Source organism: Notothenia coriiceps, unplaced genomic scaffold (assembly GCF_000735185.1).
Source record: "Notothenia coriiceps isolate Sejong01 unplaced genomic scaffold, NC01 NC01_scaffold00034559, whole genome shotgun sequence".
NCBI classification, from domain to species: domain Eukaryota; kingdom Metazoa; phylum Chordata; class Actinopteri; order Perciformes; family Nototheniidae; genus Notothenia; species Notothenia coriiceps.
The window spans coordinates 117,757-136,334 of NW_011367260.1; the positions used below are offsets into that span (position 1 = coordinate 117,757).

The 18,578-nt window shown below is 41.4% G+C and overlaps 1 protein-coding gene across 1 annotated transcript in view; it reads right to left on the bottom strand.

The window, feature by feature from the left end:
• LOC104962333 (neuronal migration protein doublecortin) overlaps positions 1-16,840 on the bottom strand; it is a 24,579-nt gene extending 7,739 nt beyond the window's left edge. The window contains exons 1-4 of the mRNA XM_010790764.1: positions 16,695-16,840; positions 12,462-12,891; positions 10,171-10,502; positions 1,153-1,255 (exon numbers count right to left, since the gene is read on the bottom strand). Of these exons, the coding sequence (XP_010789066.1) occupies positions 1,153-1,255; positions 10,171-10,502; positions 12,462-12,825 (799 nt within the window). The 5' untranslated portion in view covers positions 12,826-12,891; positions 16,695-16,840. The remainder of the gene's footprint in view (positions 1-1,152; positions 1,256-10,170; positions 10,503-12,461; positions 12,892-16,694) is intronic.
• Between the last annotated feature and the right edge of the window lie 1,738 nt (positions 16,841-18,578).

Sequence of the window (18,578 nt, forward strand, 5' to 3'; positions counted from 1 at the left end):
TATTTAACACACTACAGGAAAGAGACAACGGCAAAAAGCATAATAGGGTCCCTTTAATCATCTTGGTCATGTGCTCTATATTGCAGACAGACCCCCTCTTTTTCTCTACTCCACTACTCCTCAGTAATGTGTGGGTGCTTCAGACTGTCGTCCATTTTATGTAGCATTGCCCCAAGGTTATTGAAGACTGAATGAAACAATTTAGCTTTGGTACCACTGGGGGAGTATACTGAAAGATCATTATAAATGTACTGCCTGCTCCACCCTTTCATCCTGATAAGAGACTGAGGGGAAGAGACAGGATGAAGGGAGAACAATGACACTGTGTTAAGATTGAAAGTAAATTAGAAGATACTGAATGATTTGAAGAGGGGACATTAGGTGTGGGTGGAAGTGGGTTGTTAAAAATAGGGTGTCCAGGTCTGCCGGGAGCAGAGACTCAGCAAGAGGAGGATTGGCTTTAAGTTTTCTCTCCTCGACTTCTCGGCAGTATCAGCAGCAGCAGATCAGCTGGCCTAAACCTGCCACCAGACAGATTAATGACTTCTTCTTCTTCTTCTCTACCTTTTTTCCTACCCCTGCTGCCAGCTGCAGATAACAGACTTCTCTCTTGCTCTGCCTTCCTCTCACATACATCATGTTGCTCCTCGCTACAAACACAGCACAGCTTTGTACATGAATATAATAATGATAAGTCTGAAGAGCCCCTGAAGGGCGGCTGATATAATAACCGACACCCCAGGAACTATTTTGCTGTCGATCTATCTGGACATTTCTAGTCTTCACATTCAATATGACTGATACATTGAAGTGCCCCGGTGCAATGTGGGAAACCAACAGAACATCAGAATTTAAAAATGATTTAAAAGTGATTGTTACAGGTTAGGGTGGTTTTTTAAACCCCTTTTCTAAAACATTTTATCATCAAGACTTTATTAAGTAGATGTGTAAAATCAACATTAACAGTATATGAGCCCAGTCAAGTCTTTTAATGTGCAGGTTGTTGCTGTCATTTGCCATTACACATTTCATTGATACAGTATTGCTGCAAGATAATCATAAAGCTCATACTCTATGTTTACCATGGTTTTACAATGCACAAAGCTGATAATCACCACTATGTGTGACCATATCAATGATGTAAAATCTCACCGTTCACATCCAGAGAGAAGTCGTCCTGGGCATAACGGAATTTCTCGGGTCCACATGCAATGAAGACATCGTCCTCACCGAAGAAATCTTGAAGGCAAGTCACCTGTGGAACCAGATAACAGAAACTTTAGACCCTTAATAATCTGGCATTACACTTCTTTCATAGAAAAGCAAACAAGAATTTGAAGCAACGCTAGCTTCTGCCATACTAAATGCTCACAATGACTCAAATATGGATATTAGGCAAGTATAATGTTTACCATATCCACCAGATCTTTGCAAACATTTGCCAGATTGAAACATTTGCAAAATAACTTAAAGTACAGCTGACACTGATGGAAAGGTCATCAGCCTTGAAGTTTCAAAGAACATTGAAATGTACACCTGGTGAAGGCACTAGAAATGATAGTTAATAAATCACCAAAGTTATGAGAATTTACACTGAGCGGGAAATTAATTTGTAACACATTTCATGGCAATCTATGTGATGGTTGTCGAGATGCTAGCATGGCTAAAAATATCTGCTAACCAATGCCTTGAGTGCACTTAATGTGAGGGATACAGAACAAGTGTGTGCCAAGAAAGGACAATCTGTTCATATTCATCTGGTCCTATTATTACTCATCATTTAATAATGTTCATTTTGAATGCTGATTCAGGACTTGTGCAAAGCGTTATCAATACAGCCAAGAGAAGAAGTGTTGCCAGTGCGGAGGAGGACCATGGATGATGTGCTCACTCAGACAGGAAACAGACAAAGTAAATGGTACAAGATTAGTACATTTAATGTAATGAATTGAACTCTATAAACACACAGCATTATGTGGATGAATTAACTGTGTATCTTGTATGGCGGCCAAAAGGATTTAGTCGGCTTCAGGTAGCAGTACGCCACCTTTGTGTTGTACTTGCCATGTTAACATAACTTCAGCTTATTAGGTGCATTTAACAAAACACACACACAAAGGCAGAGAAAAGCCAAAACAGAGAGGATCATGTTACATCTTTTCTGTAGTGTTTAAATGATTGAACTTCCTTCCCCCGGGGTCTTCTTCACTCTATAGCAGCTGTTAACACAATATGGCTTCAGTGGACAGATGTCTGTGGGCCACACCTTCTCCTCCACTCTCCATTATACAGGCGCCATTACCAGCTCAGGCACGCCTATTAAAGCCATTCAGGCTAAAAGTTGTGTTTCCCCTTGGTTGTTGTTTTTTTTGTTTGTTACAAAGCATCTCAAAGCCTCATTTTCAGTTTGCCTTTCAACACCAAGTGACTTTGTTATTCCTCACTTGAATTATTGGATTTTGTCAGATGAACTAATTGAACTGAAGGATTCACTCGGTCTTTATTCACTTGGCTACTTTTGGGGCTAATTTTTTTTCAAAACTCAAGACACACTGACACAAAACCCTGTTGCTGGCCTCTCTGCAGGGGTTCATGGCACAAAGATAACCCCCATGTTGGGCCGCCGGCCAGAATAGTCAAGATGCATTACGGTTTCCTTTGTGATACGCATCCAAACTATGAGCTGCAGATAAATTGGGAACTCCCCACCCCAGCAGCTGCCATGTTGATTCTCCGTCCTGCTAGAGATACTAAAAGTGTGTGTTGGTGACTCGCAGGCGAGGCATCCAACAGCTGTACCCCTCTCTGAGTCCCACAAGATTCCCCGGATACAGGCCTGAGAGATCCCGCCGAGGCATAGAGAGCGGGCTTTGACTCCAGGGAGCTAAATCTAATTGGTTTTACAGCCTGCTTTAAAAGGCCCGGAAATGCGTTTCTTCTTTCTTCTGTGTTCATTATCAAGAGATTAGATACATGTTACTTTCATTAGGTTAAACTGTTGTGGGGCAACGAGGGCACCTGACAGTTAATCAGAAGATGGAAGCATTAACAAATCGCTCTTTTCCCCCCCACAGGGCCAGCGGGTGGAGGAGAGGAGATGGAAAGGGGTGGGAGGGTGGAGGCTTGTCCATGTTTTAATAGCTTTAAGAACAGAGCTGATTAAAGGGATAAAGTGTTTATCCATCCGACTGCTACCTTAATCTCTTTACCAGAAACGAACACTCGGTTGGTTCCTGACAGGCAGCGCTACTTTATTTCATTACATTAAATCTGTCCACTTAACTTATGAGATGCAAAATAAATACTTGAAAACAAGGAGGGGTTTTTTTTTTTCAAAGAAACCGGATGACACGACATGAGTTTAACCCCATGGTTCAGAAAGCATCTATCCTGCTTAGGTAATCTTCTCAAAAAACATTGCATTTAAGCAATCCTTTTAATCCTATTCCCGACAGGAAGAGCCATATTATCTGTACAATTACAGATCAGATACTTGATCAGGGCTCTTGCGTCATTAAGACCACAAATCATTCTAAATGTGTCCCTTAAAAAACTCCAAGTAATAACAACATTTGTTTTTCTTATCCCATGGGATGCCCATCATGAATTAATGTTTAAAGTAACACAAATGTATTTTGACGTCTGTCTAAAGTTGATAGAAATGTTGTGGAAAACCGCTCTGCTTAGCATGCGATCAGATCAAATGTAAAATGTCAAGAGTCCCTTTGAAACATGGCTGCAGTGAGGAAAGGGCAGGTCGGCTTGGAAACATTAGGATATAGGTCGAGAAGCATCCGCTCTCAATTTGAAAAGGTCAGTCAAATGCGTCATAATACTGGCAGCAGACTGTAGAAGGGCAGTAAAAGAAGACATAATGCCATCAGATTATCAGAAGCCCCGTCATACTGACACATCAATGATATAAATATAAATATAAATATAGGCATAGATTTATGTGTTTATTGTTGGAAGGCTGGTGGGGTTTTCTGAAAAACTGGCTCCTTCCAGACTCCAGGTGCCCCCCCACCCTCTGTCCCACCAAGCCCATCCCTAATCTGTGCCCCACCAGCTGTCCGGACCACATGACCCCCCAAAAAATCACCAACACCACCAGCAGCTATGCAGGGATCCCCCAACTACAACAACTGAATTATTCAGAGTGTTCTTTTGGCCCGACTGCGGACGATTGTCCACAGGCCGCAGACGGGTCATTAGGGCATGGTAGTCGAGAGGTAAATAGAAATTCAACACTTTGTAATACTTCACTTCCAAGTTATGTAGGTCCTCTCTATGGTGCTTATAGAACCGTTTTTCATTTCCATTATATGTTCTACAAAGCAGAAAAAGGTCTGGGAATAACCTTGGATGTGTGATGTTTGATCTTTTATCATTTATTAAACCAACATGGAAAAGCCACAGGGAAATAAACCACATGCAGTATCACCTATAAGAGAGTTAATATGATAAATGGTCCATAGAATATGGTACCAATAGTATCCAATATCATTAAACATTAAACAATCACAACTACCCTTGCTGAGACGGTCTGAATATGCTCTGATTATATATTTGTGTATAAGGGCTATCATTCCAGATGTAACTCAAACTGTTTAAACAAATCAATGCCAACTTATGAAACAAAAACAAATGTCTCGGGCCAATATACATGCAGTTTCTTGCCATATCTTGTGTGTGAAGCTGCAGGAAACATATTTAAAAAAGGCTCCAGCTTGTCTTGACTTCATATTTCCAGCAGCAGTCAGAGCAGACATAAATTATCGTCCAGGCCTGTTATCCGTCTCATCTCTGACACCACACAGCGTGTTAATTGATCTGCGTGCAGCAGTGTTGTTATTTAATGCTGCATAATGCCGATTCTGTCGTGACTCATAATCAGTGCTTATCTGACCAACTGTAAAGGCTCACCAGCGCTGTTAACGAGTCAGCAAATGGCCAGACAATAGAATGATACTAATTATAATAATCTCAGGTCAATTTGAGGAGTTTCATTCTGCCGCAGCCCAAATCACCTGAAACAAAAAAAGGATTTTGCTTATGAAAAGGGGTTTTGTATTATACACTGCAGCACTTTCTATGTAACTGTGTTTTCTTTATGTTAGAGGATAAGACTCTAGGGATGGCATGAGGTTGAAGTCAGAGCATTTGAATAAATTCAAAACTGAAAACAATAGAAATCTCACAGTTAGCTTTCTTTGAATGTTACATTGTGTAGTCTCATCATTACTGAGCTATGCGAGAGAGAAGTGGAGTATAAAAGGCTGAAAAAGAGCCAGTAAGACCTTGCTTTGCCGGCCCATGGGGAAACTCCCACACCATTTCCTTCACTGGAGGCATGCAGACCTGATCAATATCAGCACCTCCGCACCGAGTGGAATATTCCTCCGAAATACACACAGCGTCTCCATTTTGTCCATTTTAACTGAGGGTTTCACAGACTATCATGGCCTAAAATAATGGACTCTTGTAGCAACAGCTTATATTAGGCGACTGAAGTCAGATGCAGTATATCAAAAGACAAAGGAAGCCATTATTTGAGCAGCAGTAGTGATTCGTCTCCCTCTGATGAGGCTTGTTCTCTCCTCTCTGACCCGTCTGTGACCTTGGTGATCTGACAGAGTCTGTGTGCTACTGTAGGTGCTCCGGATGCATTTGGAGTCCAGATGAGCCAGTTAGCCAGCCATAACTGCACAGTCATGGGGAGCAGCTGGTGCCTGATGTTGTTTTAACCCCCACCCCAACCCCCGAGGAAACAGGCTTTCCATTTGGCTGACGGATGTGGTCTTCTTAGCATTATTAAATTGTACTTCCTCCCCCTCCCCCCGGGTCATGCTCACTTGTTGATGTGGTCCTTGTACAGGAGAAGGGGGGGCACAGAGGACGCATACAGGCTTCCATGTCTGCTCGAGATGCTTCATCAAGGGTGCCACGCCCCTCTGTCAGCCTGATTGTCTGCGTCTGTTCAACAGTGTGTGTGTGTGTGTGTGTGTGTGTGTGTGTGTGTGTGTGTGTGTGTGTGTGTGTGTGGGGGGGGGGTGTGTGTGAGTGAAATGTGGCTGCAGTGATCTGTGGTGACAGCTGAGGAAAAGAGAGGAAGCAGGTAAGACCCGATGTAAAGAGCACACTCAGCGTATTACAGCCATTGTCAAAAGCTGAATCCAGAGCGGAGCTTATTGCCATGACAACTGCTTCTGCAGCATGGCAAAGAGCAGGCAGAATGCGAGAGCACTGATAACCAGAGAAAGGCAGGCTTTTCTTTCCCATTACTGGATGTATTTTAGTCGTTAAGGAGCCTTAAATCCATCCATATCCTATTCACCCAATCATTTCCTACTGTGCGTTACACATTTTTAAAGCAAATTGGAGTCTTTTGTTCTCCGACAATGGCAGTGTGACCTTGTGCCCGAGGTTTCTTTTTCTTTGTTGACAATTCTTTTTTTTAGAAAGGAATTAAATGCAAGCCCCATTTGTAAACCCCGGTCAGAATAATGGGCACGTTACAGAGACCTCTGCCATGCTGCTGACTCAACGTTCCTTCAACATCTTTCACAAATGACATTTGGATTTGGCATCTATTAGACGAAAAACATGCCAAAGTGCAATTCAAATGAACAAGCACTTGATCCTAAATGCAAATCAGAACTATTCTCCCATGCAGACACCTCTGATAAATAGACATTCCTACAAAATGGCGGCCAGGAATTGAATAAACTGATTTAATGTGGCCTTCTAAAGCAGTGAGGGCAAATCAAGAAATGTACTTATTTCTTTTTTAGGCACGGGAATTACTATTACTAATCATCGAAATGTAAATGATCCTAATTTGCTTTCAGAGTGGATAATGAATTCAGCGGCCCCACCCTTCCTGTTTGAAGTGAAAAGCAGCAGCATTTGAGGGGAAATGGGAATGATTATGTTCACAACTCTGACAAAGAGAGGAGGGCAGGCTGGCTGTCTTTAGACTCTGCGAAGCGCTGAGGGAAAAAGAGGAAGACCAAGAAGGCATTTAAAAAAAAATGCTATAAAAACCGAAAATCACCTTTTATCTCGCCAACAAATCACACACACACACACACACACACACACACACAGGTAAAGAGACATGACATGTGAGGCTTGCATTGATAGTGCCCCCTCACACCCGCTACAGGATGTGGTATCTGACAGACCGGTCCACACCAGCTGGGCTCTCTTTGTGCCTGGGATGTGGTCTCCTAGCAACCGGTCCCAGCAGCTATCGCTACGGAATGGGAAGAGGAGGATCGGGCAGGGAGGGGCGGGCACTGCATCAATATTGCTTTCCACCATATCACCTCCACCACAGAGCAGCTGCAGTGAGCCTCACACAAAGGCTGCACAATAACGTGTGCTGCATTTCTCACATTTCTGTGCAATGCAGTGAAACTGGCACGAGGCCAACTGCGATCGGACACTCGTCATGATATAATTCATCTAAATCCACACTGTTGACAAATTCATCAATATGCTAGATTTAAGCAGCTGCCATGCTGTTAATTTTGTGGAATCATATCATCATTAAAAATGCATGGGGGAAAATTTTAAGGAACCAAGCCTAACCACAATCAAACAAAGATAAAAAAAACGATGAAATATAAGAATACAATGTATGCCAAAAGGCGAGTGCAAAAAGAAAGAAAAGGTTATCTTAGCCAGCGTGCCCAGAGGAATACCGGTATAAGACCTCAGGCAGACAGACTGCTCCTCAGGGAGAGAGCATTACAATCAAAATTCCCTCATCTTTCATTTCAGCGCCCCTCCCCTCCTCCAAGACACAAGTGATTCCAGCCTTATTAATACAGAGGAAAAAACTGAAGGACAACACCTAAAGGAGCTCAGCAGGGCACAATACCCAGTCCATCTGTAATGAATAATACAGCAAAAAGGTCCCCACAGGAGAATTAGCGAACATTTAGCTATATCAAAGAGAGGACTGAGGAACAGATGTCCATGTTGGATTCCACGCCTGCTCCACATCCTGCCTCCGTTAATTAACTGGGATTCACAATCGTCTGGATAGCAGGTATTTGATCTGTGCAGTTGGTTACAGGTGTGAATTTATCAAGAGAAGACCATTACCTAGAGATTGTTGAATTGTTGTAGTCAAAAAGGTCATAGAAAACGATGTGTATTGAATGGCCAAACACTGCTACCTCCAAGGTTATTTCTTTCTTTATAAAGCATCACATGTTGACATAAAGGACACATTAGACGGTCCATCTCACAGACCTTTACACAGTCTTCCAGGTGGGTGACCCTGCATGGCTCCAATAAAGCTAACGATGAATAAAACATTATGTCCCTTAAGCTTAGCCAGTGTGTTGAGGAAACAATAGTCTCCCCCAGGGAGGAACTTTCAGGCAAAGTTAAAGCATATTGTGTGCCTTATGGATTAGTAGATCGGCTTTGCCACTATTATGCTTTTGTTTTAGCTAAACTTAAGCTGCGTCCCAGTGCACAGTGGTTGGAGGTACTAGACTAAATAATAAATAGTATCAAATAAAAATGTACTTTCTCATAACGGCAGGATAGACAAATACACTACTTCATTGTTCATTTTACTCTAAATGGGACCAATAGATACAAAATGAAGAAGATATATTGGAGAAGACAGAAAACTGTTTAGGAAAATGGTAAAAAAAAAAAATCAGTTGAGAAGTAGGGTCAGTTTCTAATAGACGTCTATGTTAATCCAAATGTTTACTACCCACAGCCAGCCTGTAGAAATCAGATGTTTCTTCTCCTGTGGATTCTAGTGCCCCGTTTTCTTTTTGGCAACAAACCAAATTATCCGTTAACCTAACCCCAAAGAATCCTCAAGGTTTCTCACACTTTGCCCTTTATCCTGTGGAACATGAAATGTCTATAGTTTGATTCTCATCTTCTCAAAATGGAAATTCAACCCGAGAACACACTGCCTTTTTTAGATTGACTGTCGCAGTCTGAGGATAAGGAAACTGGCCATTTTCTTCAAAAATCGAGAGTAAGAACTGTTGGGCAAGAAAGACTTTTTTCTTTTTAAAAAGGAGCTATATTCTACCTGACACACCATGCCCAACTCAAATTCAATGTGCATGACATCCTTTATTCTAAAAATGTTCATAAGTTCAAGAAAAGTAACAAAGGATTCTCAGGTAGCTTTAAGGATTGAAGGTTGAGTACTGTACGTTTCCTAGCTTCACTGTGCTAGTTAGGTTCACATGTTAAAATAAAAAGGTTTCCTAGACCCATATTCTCCCCACATCTTCCGGCGCAGACTGAAAACTCATCTCTTTCGTCTCCACTTCGAGCAATAAAATTACTAACAAAGCACTTATATACTAACAAAGGACTGGCTTATCTAAAGCCTGTTGAGTAGTACTTGAAATGTTTTGCCTCTATGAAACCTGATGTACTTGTATGATTCTGTTTTCTTCAAGTTTGTATCTTCTTGGCTTGATAAAAGCGTCAGCTAAATGTAATGTAATGTGTGAACCACTCTTAATAGAGTAACAATGGGTACAAAATGATCAAACACACCAAAACAGGGTTTGGCCATTTGTTCAATACTACAGCGGTTGGAAGACAGAACTTCCCAGGACTTTTGAATGGCTGATGGTCTCATGGCCTAAAAAAATACTTTACAACAAAGGGAGGTCGACAAGATACTGATGACCTGAACCACAAGACAGGACAATATGTTGCCCCCGACTGAATAAAGACTGCAGACAATGATAGTGTACACCCAGGTTGTTCTCATGGAGGGAGGATTTCTACCTCTATCTACTGTGCTTGTTTTGATGTTGAAAGATGCATTGTGATTATTTGAGGTTCTTTATCCAAAGCAAATGATTTTGTGTCGTCCTTTGCTTTGATCCTGATACCTGTATGAATGAAGAACAGTCTTTAATCTTGACCACAGATGTTCCTACTGTGCAGCTTTGCTTACACACAGTACCTCCTTTGTTGCAGTTAATGCTATAAAAAGATGGCCATAAACCACATTAAACAAATGCAGACAAACAAGACATTAGCAGAGTGGTATATTTGAATATAGCTTTTCATATGCAATTGGTCTGCAGGACACATGCAACAGTCTTTGAACTCAGAGCCTGATGTAAGCTGGGTTATGACTAAGGGTGAGGTGAGACATACCTGCTTGCCATCCAGTGTGTAGATCCTCTTCACCGCGCCGCTCTCAAGTTTAATGGCCTCTGTGATGTCGGTGAGCACCTGATCGAATGAGTGTGCGGTTTTCTTATTGAGCAGGACGCGCACAGCCTTGCGAGGCTTCACGCCGCTGCGCATCACCGTCACTAGCTTGGGTCGAACAAAGTCCTTTCCCTCTCCGCCATTGCCGCCTCTGGCTCCAAAGGCTTGCAGGCTCTTCGCGGAGGCCTTAACGTTCACGGACCAGTTGGGGTTGACGTTCTTTGTGTAGTCGACCTTCTTGTACACGTTCTCTGATGCACACACGTAGCTTTCCCCTGTGACGGCAAAGAGAAATTGGCTTTGTTTGTTGCAACACAGACACACACACACACACATCTATAAAACGTTGACACCTGAGACTCCCAGAGGCGTCCACTCAACCATTTGAAACTGCAGGAACTCAAATGATCAGATATCAAGACCACTGGAGGAATCTTTGGGCTTTCACAGTTTGGATATCATCTAACATTGATCTAATGATGTCCAAACTAAGAATAATTTGGTTTTGTTTAGGGAAATGCTTATGATGTCAATAAGAAACACTTTCACAGCCAGGCTTTCAGTTACCAGGTTGTTTACCCTTGGATTACCACAAGTTAATGCTTTTCATTCCTATTGCTTTAATGGCACTGCAGGAGGGAAACTCTTTGTGGTTTGAAAATGATTGGTGAACTAAAGTAAACTAAATCCTTTTGGGATGGGCTGAACAGATTTCATGTCAGTGCATTATAGACTATTTTTGGGTATAAAATCATATAAAATGAGAGCATTTAAATAAGACGTCTGAAATAATGGAAAATATCGTGTTGTACATTTACAAACTTTGCTGCAGCTCGCACATGCATGTCTTTGTCTAAACGTTTCAAAATTTCATATTATTCTCGAAATAATCTTCAATTTCGTCGCCATTCTTCAATTCACTATCTTTAGAGCAGTTCTTGCTCGTACGGGGAGTGGAATTAAAGTAAAGACACAATGCAGCAGGGGAGATAGAAGGAGATACATTTAGACAAAAGGGGAACCCAGAAGGCAACAATTAGGCCAAATGTAGACAAATTACAGCAAACACAAAAGGCAGAGAACAGGATTACATACTGCAGAGATTGAGCAATTAATTATATCCCACAAGAGGAAGCACAATGCAATCCCCCCCCCACCACCCACAGTGCTTACTGTGCTGCCCCTTTCTTACTGCACTGCCCACACACACACATGTAGGGAAGCACAGAGCCACACACACACTCCCATCTTTCCTAAGCAGCTCAAGGAGCAGACATGATCGTCTCTATTCGAACAAATTCAGCTGCAGTTTATCGTCAAGCTTTTTCCCCAATTCCCTCTGTCAGACTTATTTAGAACGATCTTAAAAAGTGGACCAGGACTTAAAGTTAGGTCATTTAACTGGGTCTTATTAATTAGCCTTGAGAAACATTCAATTGATTGGTGTTGGAGTAAAAGAATTACAATCCTTTCTTTTCACTAGAGATGAAAATAAAAAAAGGTGCAGTTTTAATTGGAATTTCCACCCACTGTTGGAATGGATGCTGATGGAGACGCTCGACAGTAATAACACTCCCAAATTGTGGCTGGAGGTTTCTTTAATGAATTAGATGCTAATGTCATCTGTTAATGAACCATTCATCCCATGCTGAGCAGTAGAGAGCTGACTCTTCAGCTGAGTATGAACCACTGCCAGAGACCAATGAGTCTATTTGAGTTCAAACTGGATTTCTCTGTGTTTAAGACATTTTTATAAAACTGTTCTTCTTAATAGCCCAACAAAATTGTCCACAAAGAAGTGGACCTTGAAACTGGATACTTTTAAAGTAAACAATCAGATTAGAAGTTGATGCATCGTAAGAGCTTACAGGAGTCTAGACAGCAAAGATAAGACTTTTAATCTCAGAATTGGCAATGTTATACTTGATCTGAACTGATCTAAAACTGAAGGTTATCTTTAATGTGCCGGCCTAAAGCATCTCAATTTTAACTCACTACAGCGGCTCCACTGGGGAACAAACTATAAACCCACCTGTTTCACAAAGAAAACAGGACTTACAATGGTTTTTGTTATACGAAGAGAATATATCTGCAATTGTCTCATTGTTCTGAGGTTGTGTCTTAATTGCTTATTGTCTTTATTGCATATCGTTTTGGATTGAGATGTCAGCTAAATGAAATCTAATTTAATCAGATATATTAAGTGCTTGGTGCATCCTACTGCATATGCTTACCTTCCTCTAGCTCATCCATAGAGCAGATCTTTCGATCGCCATCCACAGTGAAGATGAAGCGGACCCCCTGAGGGAGGTTGATGTGGTCAGAGAGCGAGCGTGTGAGGTCGGCCAGGAGCGCGTCGAAGGTGCGGAATCGGTCGACGGCCACGGCGTACACGATGCCCTTGAAATAGCGGTCTCCATTGCGGTAGAAACGCACCTTTTTGGCTTTCTTCTCATTGGTGAGGGCCTGCAGGGTGCGCGTGCGGTAGAAGCTGCAGTGGGCGCTGTGGGTGGGGCTGGGGAGTCCGTTCAGTCGCCCGCCTCGTGGGGCACGGGTCGCCTTGTCTCGCTCGTCAAAATGTCCAAAGTCTAGCTCCATGGTGACTGTAAGCTTTGATGGTTGTGACAGATAGATGTGTGGCAGTGGTCACCAGCTCCGGAGAGTCTGGAAAACAAAAAGGTATGTAAGGTTATGTTTCACAAAGTAAAATACTGCACTGAAATTGAGACGTAATTGTGATTCACTTTTTTTTTTTAATTGTTCCAAAAACATGAACTACACAACCCATTTTCAGAACCAGGAATAAAGCGACAAATAAACAACCATTTAAAAGTCAGATTAGACATATCAATCTAATATCCTCTAGTACTTTGGGATCATTTCTACAACTTGTCACCAGAACAATCACTTGTGCTCTTCTTCCCACCCTGGCTGACTTCACACTTGTCTCCAGTTCTGAATCACAATGAGTTTCAAGTACAAACACAGAGACATGGATTTTTGTTTGACTTTGGACACTGACTGAATGCTTTCAATCTCCAATGAAGTAAATGGTTCCATCTGCATATAGGTAGACAATGAATGAAACCACTAATCGTTTTAAGCGAGACTAAAGACTGGTTTTGATCTAAAGGAGTGATTGATATTCGGCTTCTAACAGACACAACCTGACCACTTCAAAGAACATTTTATATGTATGGGTTCATTATTTAGCTTATGAAACTTCTACTATCAAAGAAAAATCACTTTTAGTACATGGGAGTCCTTGAACTACTGTGTTCAAAAGCATGACTGCATCGACAGACTATTTAAAAAAAAAAAGGTATACTTTATCAATCAGTAGGTAAAATACATGTAAAAAGATGGATACAAAAATACATATGTGAATGGCTTGTATCAACACTATTGCTGTGGAGCAAATGTATTATTATAAATAAGATGATATTTCTGCTTAGAAAAGATTCAACATCTTCCCTTGTTAAACTGCTGCATGAGCCAAGAAGCACGTACGATATGTCTCAACTTATGTATCTCGTCTACATAAACCTGAGAGCCGCTGTCTCACTTGCCGAGATGAATAAGTCTCTGGCTCATGGCCAATTCTTAATGTTCAGGAGCAAAGCTCTTAAAACTTGTCTTTGATAAATCAACGAGCTAACTATTAGAAACTGACAGGCTAATCTGCTCGGATCAATTATGGCAGGATGAGTTTTTACTACTTTGGGGGAAATCTTTTTTCTTTGACTTTTATTAAAATGTCAAGCAGTTAATAGTAGGTACATTTAGTAAGGCATGTGTGGCATGATGTTATAAAAAAGGTGTTGAAAAATCCAAAGTAAAAGACAACCCATACAAAATCTGGGTGATGAGACAAACAAAGGTAATCCTTTCAAAAGCATAGCAAAAGCAATCAGACACCCAAGAGATACAATCTGGGTATCCCACTGTAAATATATTAAATTTTAACCGGGTAGATACAAGATTACATGTCCTGCGATGTTTTACATAGCACGTCTAAACTGTTCCGTAAAAGTAATGGATTCCCAGAGCAGTGTTTAACATTTAAGTGGATAAAGTGGTACAGTATCAGAGTTTAAATATTATGAGTGCATTTCTACAGGCATTTATATCATGTTTCACCACAATAAGACAAAATTAGAATCCTTCCCTTATTTGAAAGGAAATGTTAAATGTTTTTTTGCCCCAATAATAGCCTGGATTGTACAATTGATCTTCCTGTTTACTAGGAATTATGCGAAAGATGCATCTGGTCAGCCAATAAACAATAAACCACTTATGCTAGGGTGAACTGGCAAACGGCTGGAGCAGCTGTTTTTTTTTTTTGAAGACTGGTGTGTTAATCGACCACCTGATGGATACAACTCAGTACTCAAAACCACAAAACTCATTGAACCATACAGTACCTTTCAGAAGTGAACACTGATACACACCCATAAACACACACCCATAAACACACAGCCACGCACATAAAAGAGGAAGTCATCTGTGCCGAGTTTAAAGCCCAGCTCCATTGAAATAATCTCCTTTACATCATAATGTTCTTTAAACAAATCGTATTTCGCAAGAGTGATCACAACTGTTTCTTTTAAAGATTGCATGTTCATCTTGCCTTTGTATTTCCCAGTTTGACCCAGTGCTGCTCTGTGCAGATGACAGGTAAAGCCTTTGGAAACCTTAATCTTAACAAAAAAGCCTAAAAAAGGCAAGTTTTCATGCATGTCAGTCGCTTGCTCATCTTTCAGATCATAATTGGTTTACATGACTTGACAACATTGACTAAAAGGTCACTGGTCTTTGACCTCATCTAATTTCTGAGTGGCTCATAAACAACACACACTCTTGTTTGTCTTCCTGCATCTTAAAGTCACTTTTTCTTTCATGATGAGGTTTGAGACCAGACATCACAGTTTTGATTCTTCTCATCGAAAAAATCTGTTCAATGTTGCACCATTTTGTAGCCATTTTCAACCAAACCCTCAGTGAGAGGTTCTCCTGATTAATTGGCTTTGAATGGATTTATATCAACATAAAATGCATTTACATGTCTGAAGAGTATGTTCTGAGTGACGCACAACAAGGGTCATTTCTTTGAATACAACTGACATTAGCAGCTGGACTGCTTCAGACTGCTGAGAAGACAAAACAAGACGTTTAAAATGTCACCAAAGAGATTTTCTGATAGACCAAATGAACTAATCTTCAGATGGAGCCCAGCATTAAATATCCCACCAATTATTGCATTTTGATCTCAAACATATCACTCAGTTCTTCTTTTAATGAGCATTTCATATATTAAGAAAAGCCTCTTTCAACCTTTTCATCCGGTGTATGTAAACCAATGAATGAAACAAGGACAATTAATTCTATTTTAATAATCCATCATTGTCCACTATGTTTTAATGCCCTGTATTGTGCATAAAAAAGATACTGTATAAAAAAGGGACCACAATGACAAACAGAGGCCTGTTAATATGGAATAAAAAGGGAACACGCTGCCGCCACCCATCCATGTGGCGGGGCCTCCAATCCCCTGCTAACCCCTGGCTGTGCTGCTGACTGGGGTTTTATGACAGCCCACTGACAGGGGTGGGACTGCTGGGTGCTCCTCAGCTGACAAAGGCCAGGTTTCAATCCCATCTGCCGCACTAATGGGCAGAGCCAACAGTGACCCTTCCCCAATGGAGCATCAACTAGGACAGTCCATTGTCTCAAACAGGGTGCCTTGCCTTCAGAGTGACATCACCATAAATGTGGCTGCTCCAGAAAGTGCATCTTGCCAATGGAAGCAATAATGATACACTAAAACAGCTTTTCAGTGTTAAACTATATGACATTTAGCTATACATTAAGATAATCTCTTGATTGACACACTACAGTTTTTATCAGCAACTGAATAAAACTCACCACCCCAGCTAAATCAATGCCTTCTTTTACAGATTAAAGCATGTTCAGAGGCTTCAGCAGCACTGCAGTATCATTGTGTGGGATCACTCATATTTGTGGCTATTTCTGTGCACCCGGCTGAGCCACCCACACAACACCCCGGTGACTACACACTGCAACCAGCAACCACTCATCCTCATCCATACAGTCATCCATCTGGGAACACCACGCCATGCACAGATACTTTTAAATCCCAGTCGCTTAAGAATGAAAAAGTTTCCTGATGCCACACTTGCCATTTATGATGGATGAGCGTGGCCACATGGCACAGAGCAACGCAGAAGATACAAGTTTTTCTTCAGCAAAAAAAAAAGGGGGTTGGGTGTGTGCTCACACCTAATCACAATCCACCTGCTCCAATCTTAAAACCTACAACAATTTCTTCCAAATGCATGCAATGTCATCTCAATTTGACCACTCAAAAGCAAACCCTGAATGCCCTTTTTAATTTATCTTAAATCAGGAAAAGTCTGAAGATAATCCCACACAGTAAACGGACTCACCTGCGTCGCTGCTTGCGGAGAGAAGGGAGTGTGAGTGGGGGGAGTGTGTGTGTGAATGTGTGCGTCGATGCTGCAGCAGGATAGCGGCACGCCGTCTCTCCCTCGCCTTTGTCTGCTTCAGTCTGAGAGCCGAGCCGCTGCCTGCCTGCTGGAGGAGCCACTGGGTCCTAAAGCCAACGAGCCGTGGACCCGCCCACTGTGGCCCTGCTGCGGGTACTATGAGAGGGGCTGGGGTGGAGCTCACATCAGCCTCTCCAAAGGTGCATGGACAAGCTGGGAATTAAAATGAAGCTATTATTTACAGTTATTGGGTTAAAGATGAAAGATCCCATTAGAGAGCTCATGATGTGGGCATGAGGCACTTTCTGTTTCTGTCAAGGGGTGGAAGTAAATCTCCTACTCCTTCTCTTCCTTTATTTTGTATTCTTATCTTCCTATAAGCCTTTTTGTGTGCGTTCGTGCAATACATTGAGTTCATTTAACAATAAAAACTCTGTGAGCTCTTTGTAGGTGGAAGATAAAAGCTTCAATACCACTGTGCTTGTGTTTAACTTTCCTTTCTGGTTGCCTTTAAAGGGCCTTTCACTGTCAGAAAACAACATATTTAGTGTTTTAACTCTTCACTCATGTTCATATGTGTGACACATTCAGCCTACTTTCTTACTTTTCTTGCTTTTGATAGTACACATACACTGTATTCTAAAAATATAAGTGCCTCAAGGATTGCATTGTACTTTTCAAAAAGGTACTGTTCATGTTTCACTTAAAGGGGCCCTATCATGCAAAAGTCACTTTCTGATGTCTTTTATACATAAATATTACTCCCGCAGCGTCAGAAAATAAAATCCTCCCTCTTCCTCCGTACCCAAATCTCTAAAAACGGGGGTACAACGGAGCTGATCCGGATTTGCGTCCGATATGACGTGATATCGGAAATGTGGACCCACGGCACTATCAGAAAGTTGCGTAATATGGTCGGTGTTTACATTAGTATCGCCAACACTCAGAGCTAACCTGTACTGGAGAGCATGTGTGTGAAGAAGCAGGAAATAAAAAGGAACTCATCTTGTGGTATAACCGGCAAGAGTGAAAGCCTTTGAGCTCCATACTGTTTCAGAAATAATCCTTGATAATCCACGATATGGAGTTTCATCACAGCAGTATTTAGTTTAGACAGTAGCTGCCGGGTCCCGCATGAGCTCAGCCCCCTCCTTTTTTTTATCAAACATACAAACATTATGAAATAGAGGGATATGAGGCATGGCTAGAATGGGTGATCTGTTTGGTATTTTGAGCAAAACACTTCATAGACATGTTTTTTATATATTTGTATATATCTGAGACCTATGCTATTGCCTAAAAATAGCATGACAGGTGCACTTTAATTATGACGGTAATTATAAAATATCCGGTGTTGAAATGACTGTTGCCAAAAGTTTGAGGTTGATTTTGCTTGATTTCATGTGCACTCATGAAGAGGTAAACTGTATAACCGTACGGATGAGAGGTCCATTTAAAGGGTATAACTGTCTAACTGAAGGTCACCAAAAACACCTTGTCGCTATAAAGCCAGTATTTATGACAAGCTTAAGGATGAATATATATTTCTCATCCCTCAAGGCTATGAAACAGATTTGATTAAAAGGCTTTGTGCTAGTTATTGTAGTGCGGTGTTGATTTCACTGAAAGCTCTGGCAGGAGCACGTCGGACAGCTCCGAGGCGCCATGCGGGAAAGGTGAGATTCAGAAGATTCCAGAGGTGTCACATGAAACCCCGAAAGGCCAAAGTTAGGGCAAGAAACAAAACAGTAAACCCACACAACCAAACAAATGAGGCTAACATTGTTTGTAATAGTCAGTGAACAGCTAATTGACTCCTGGGAC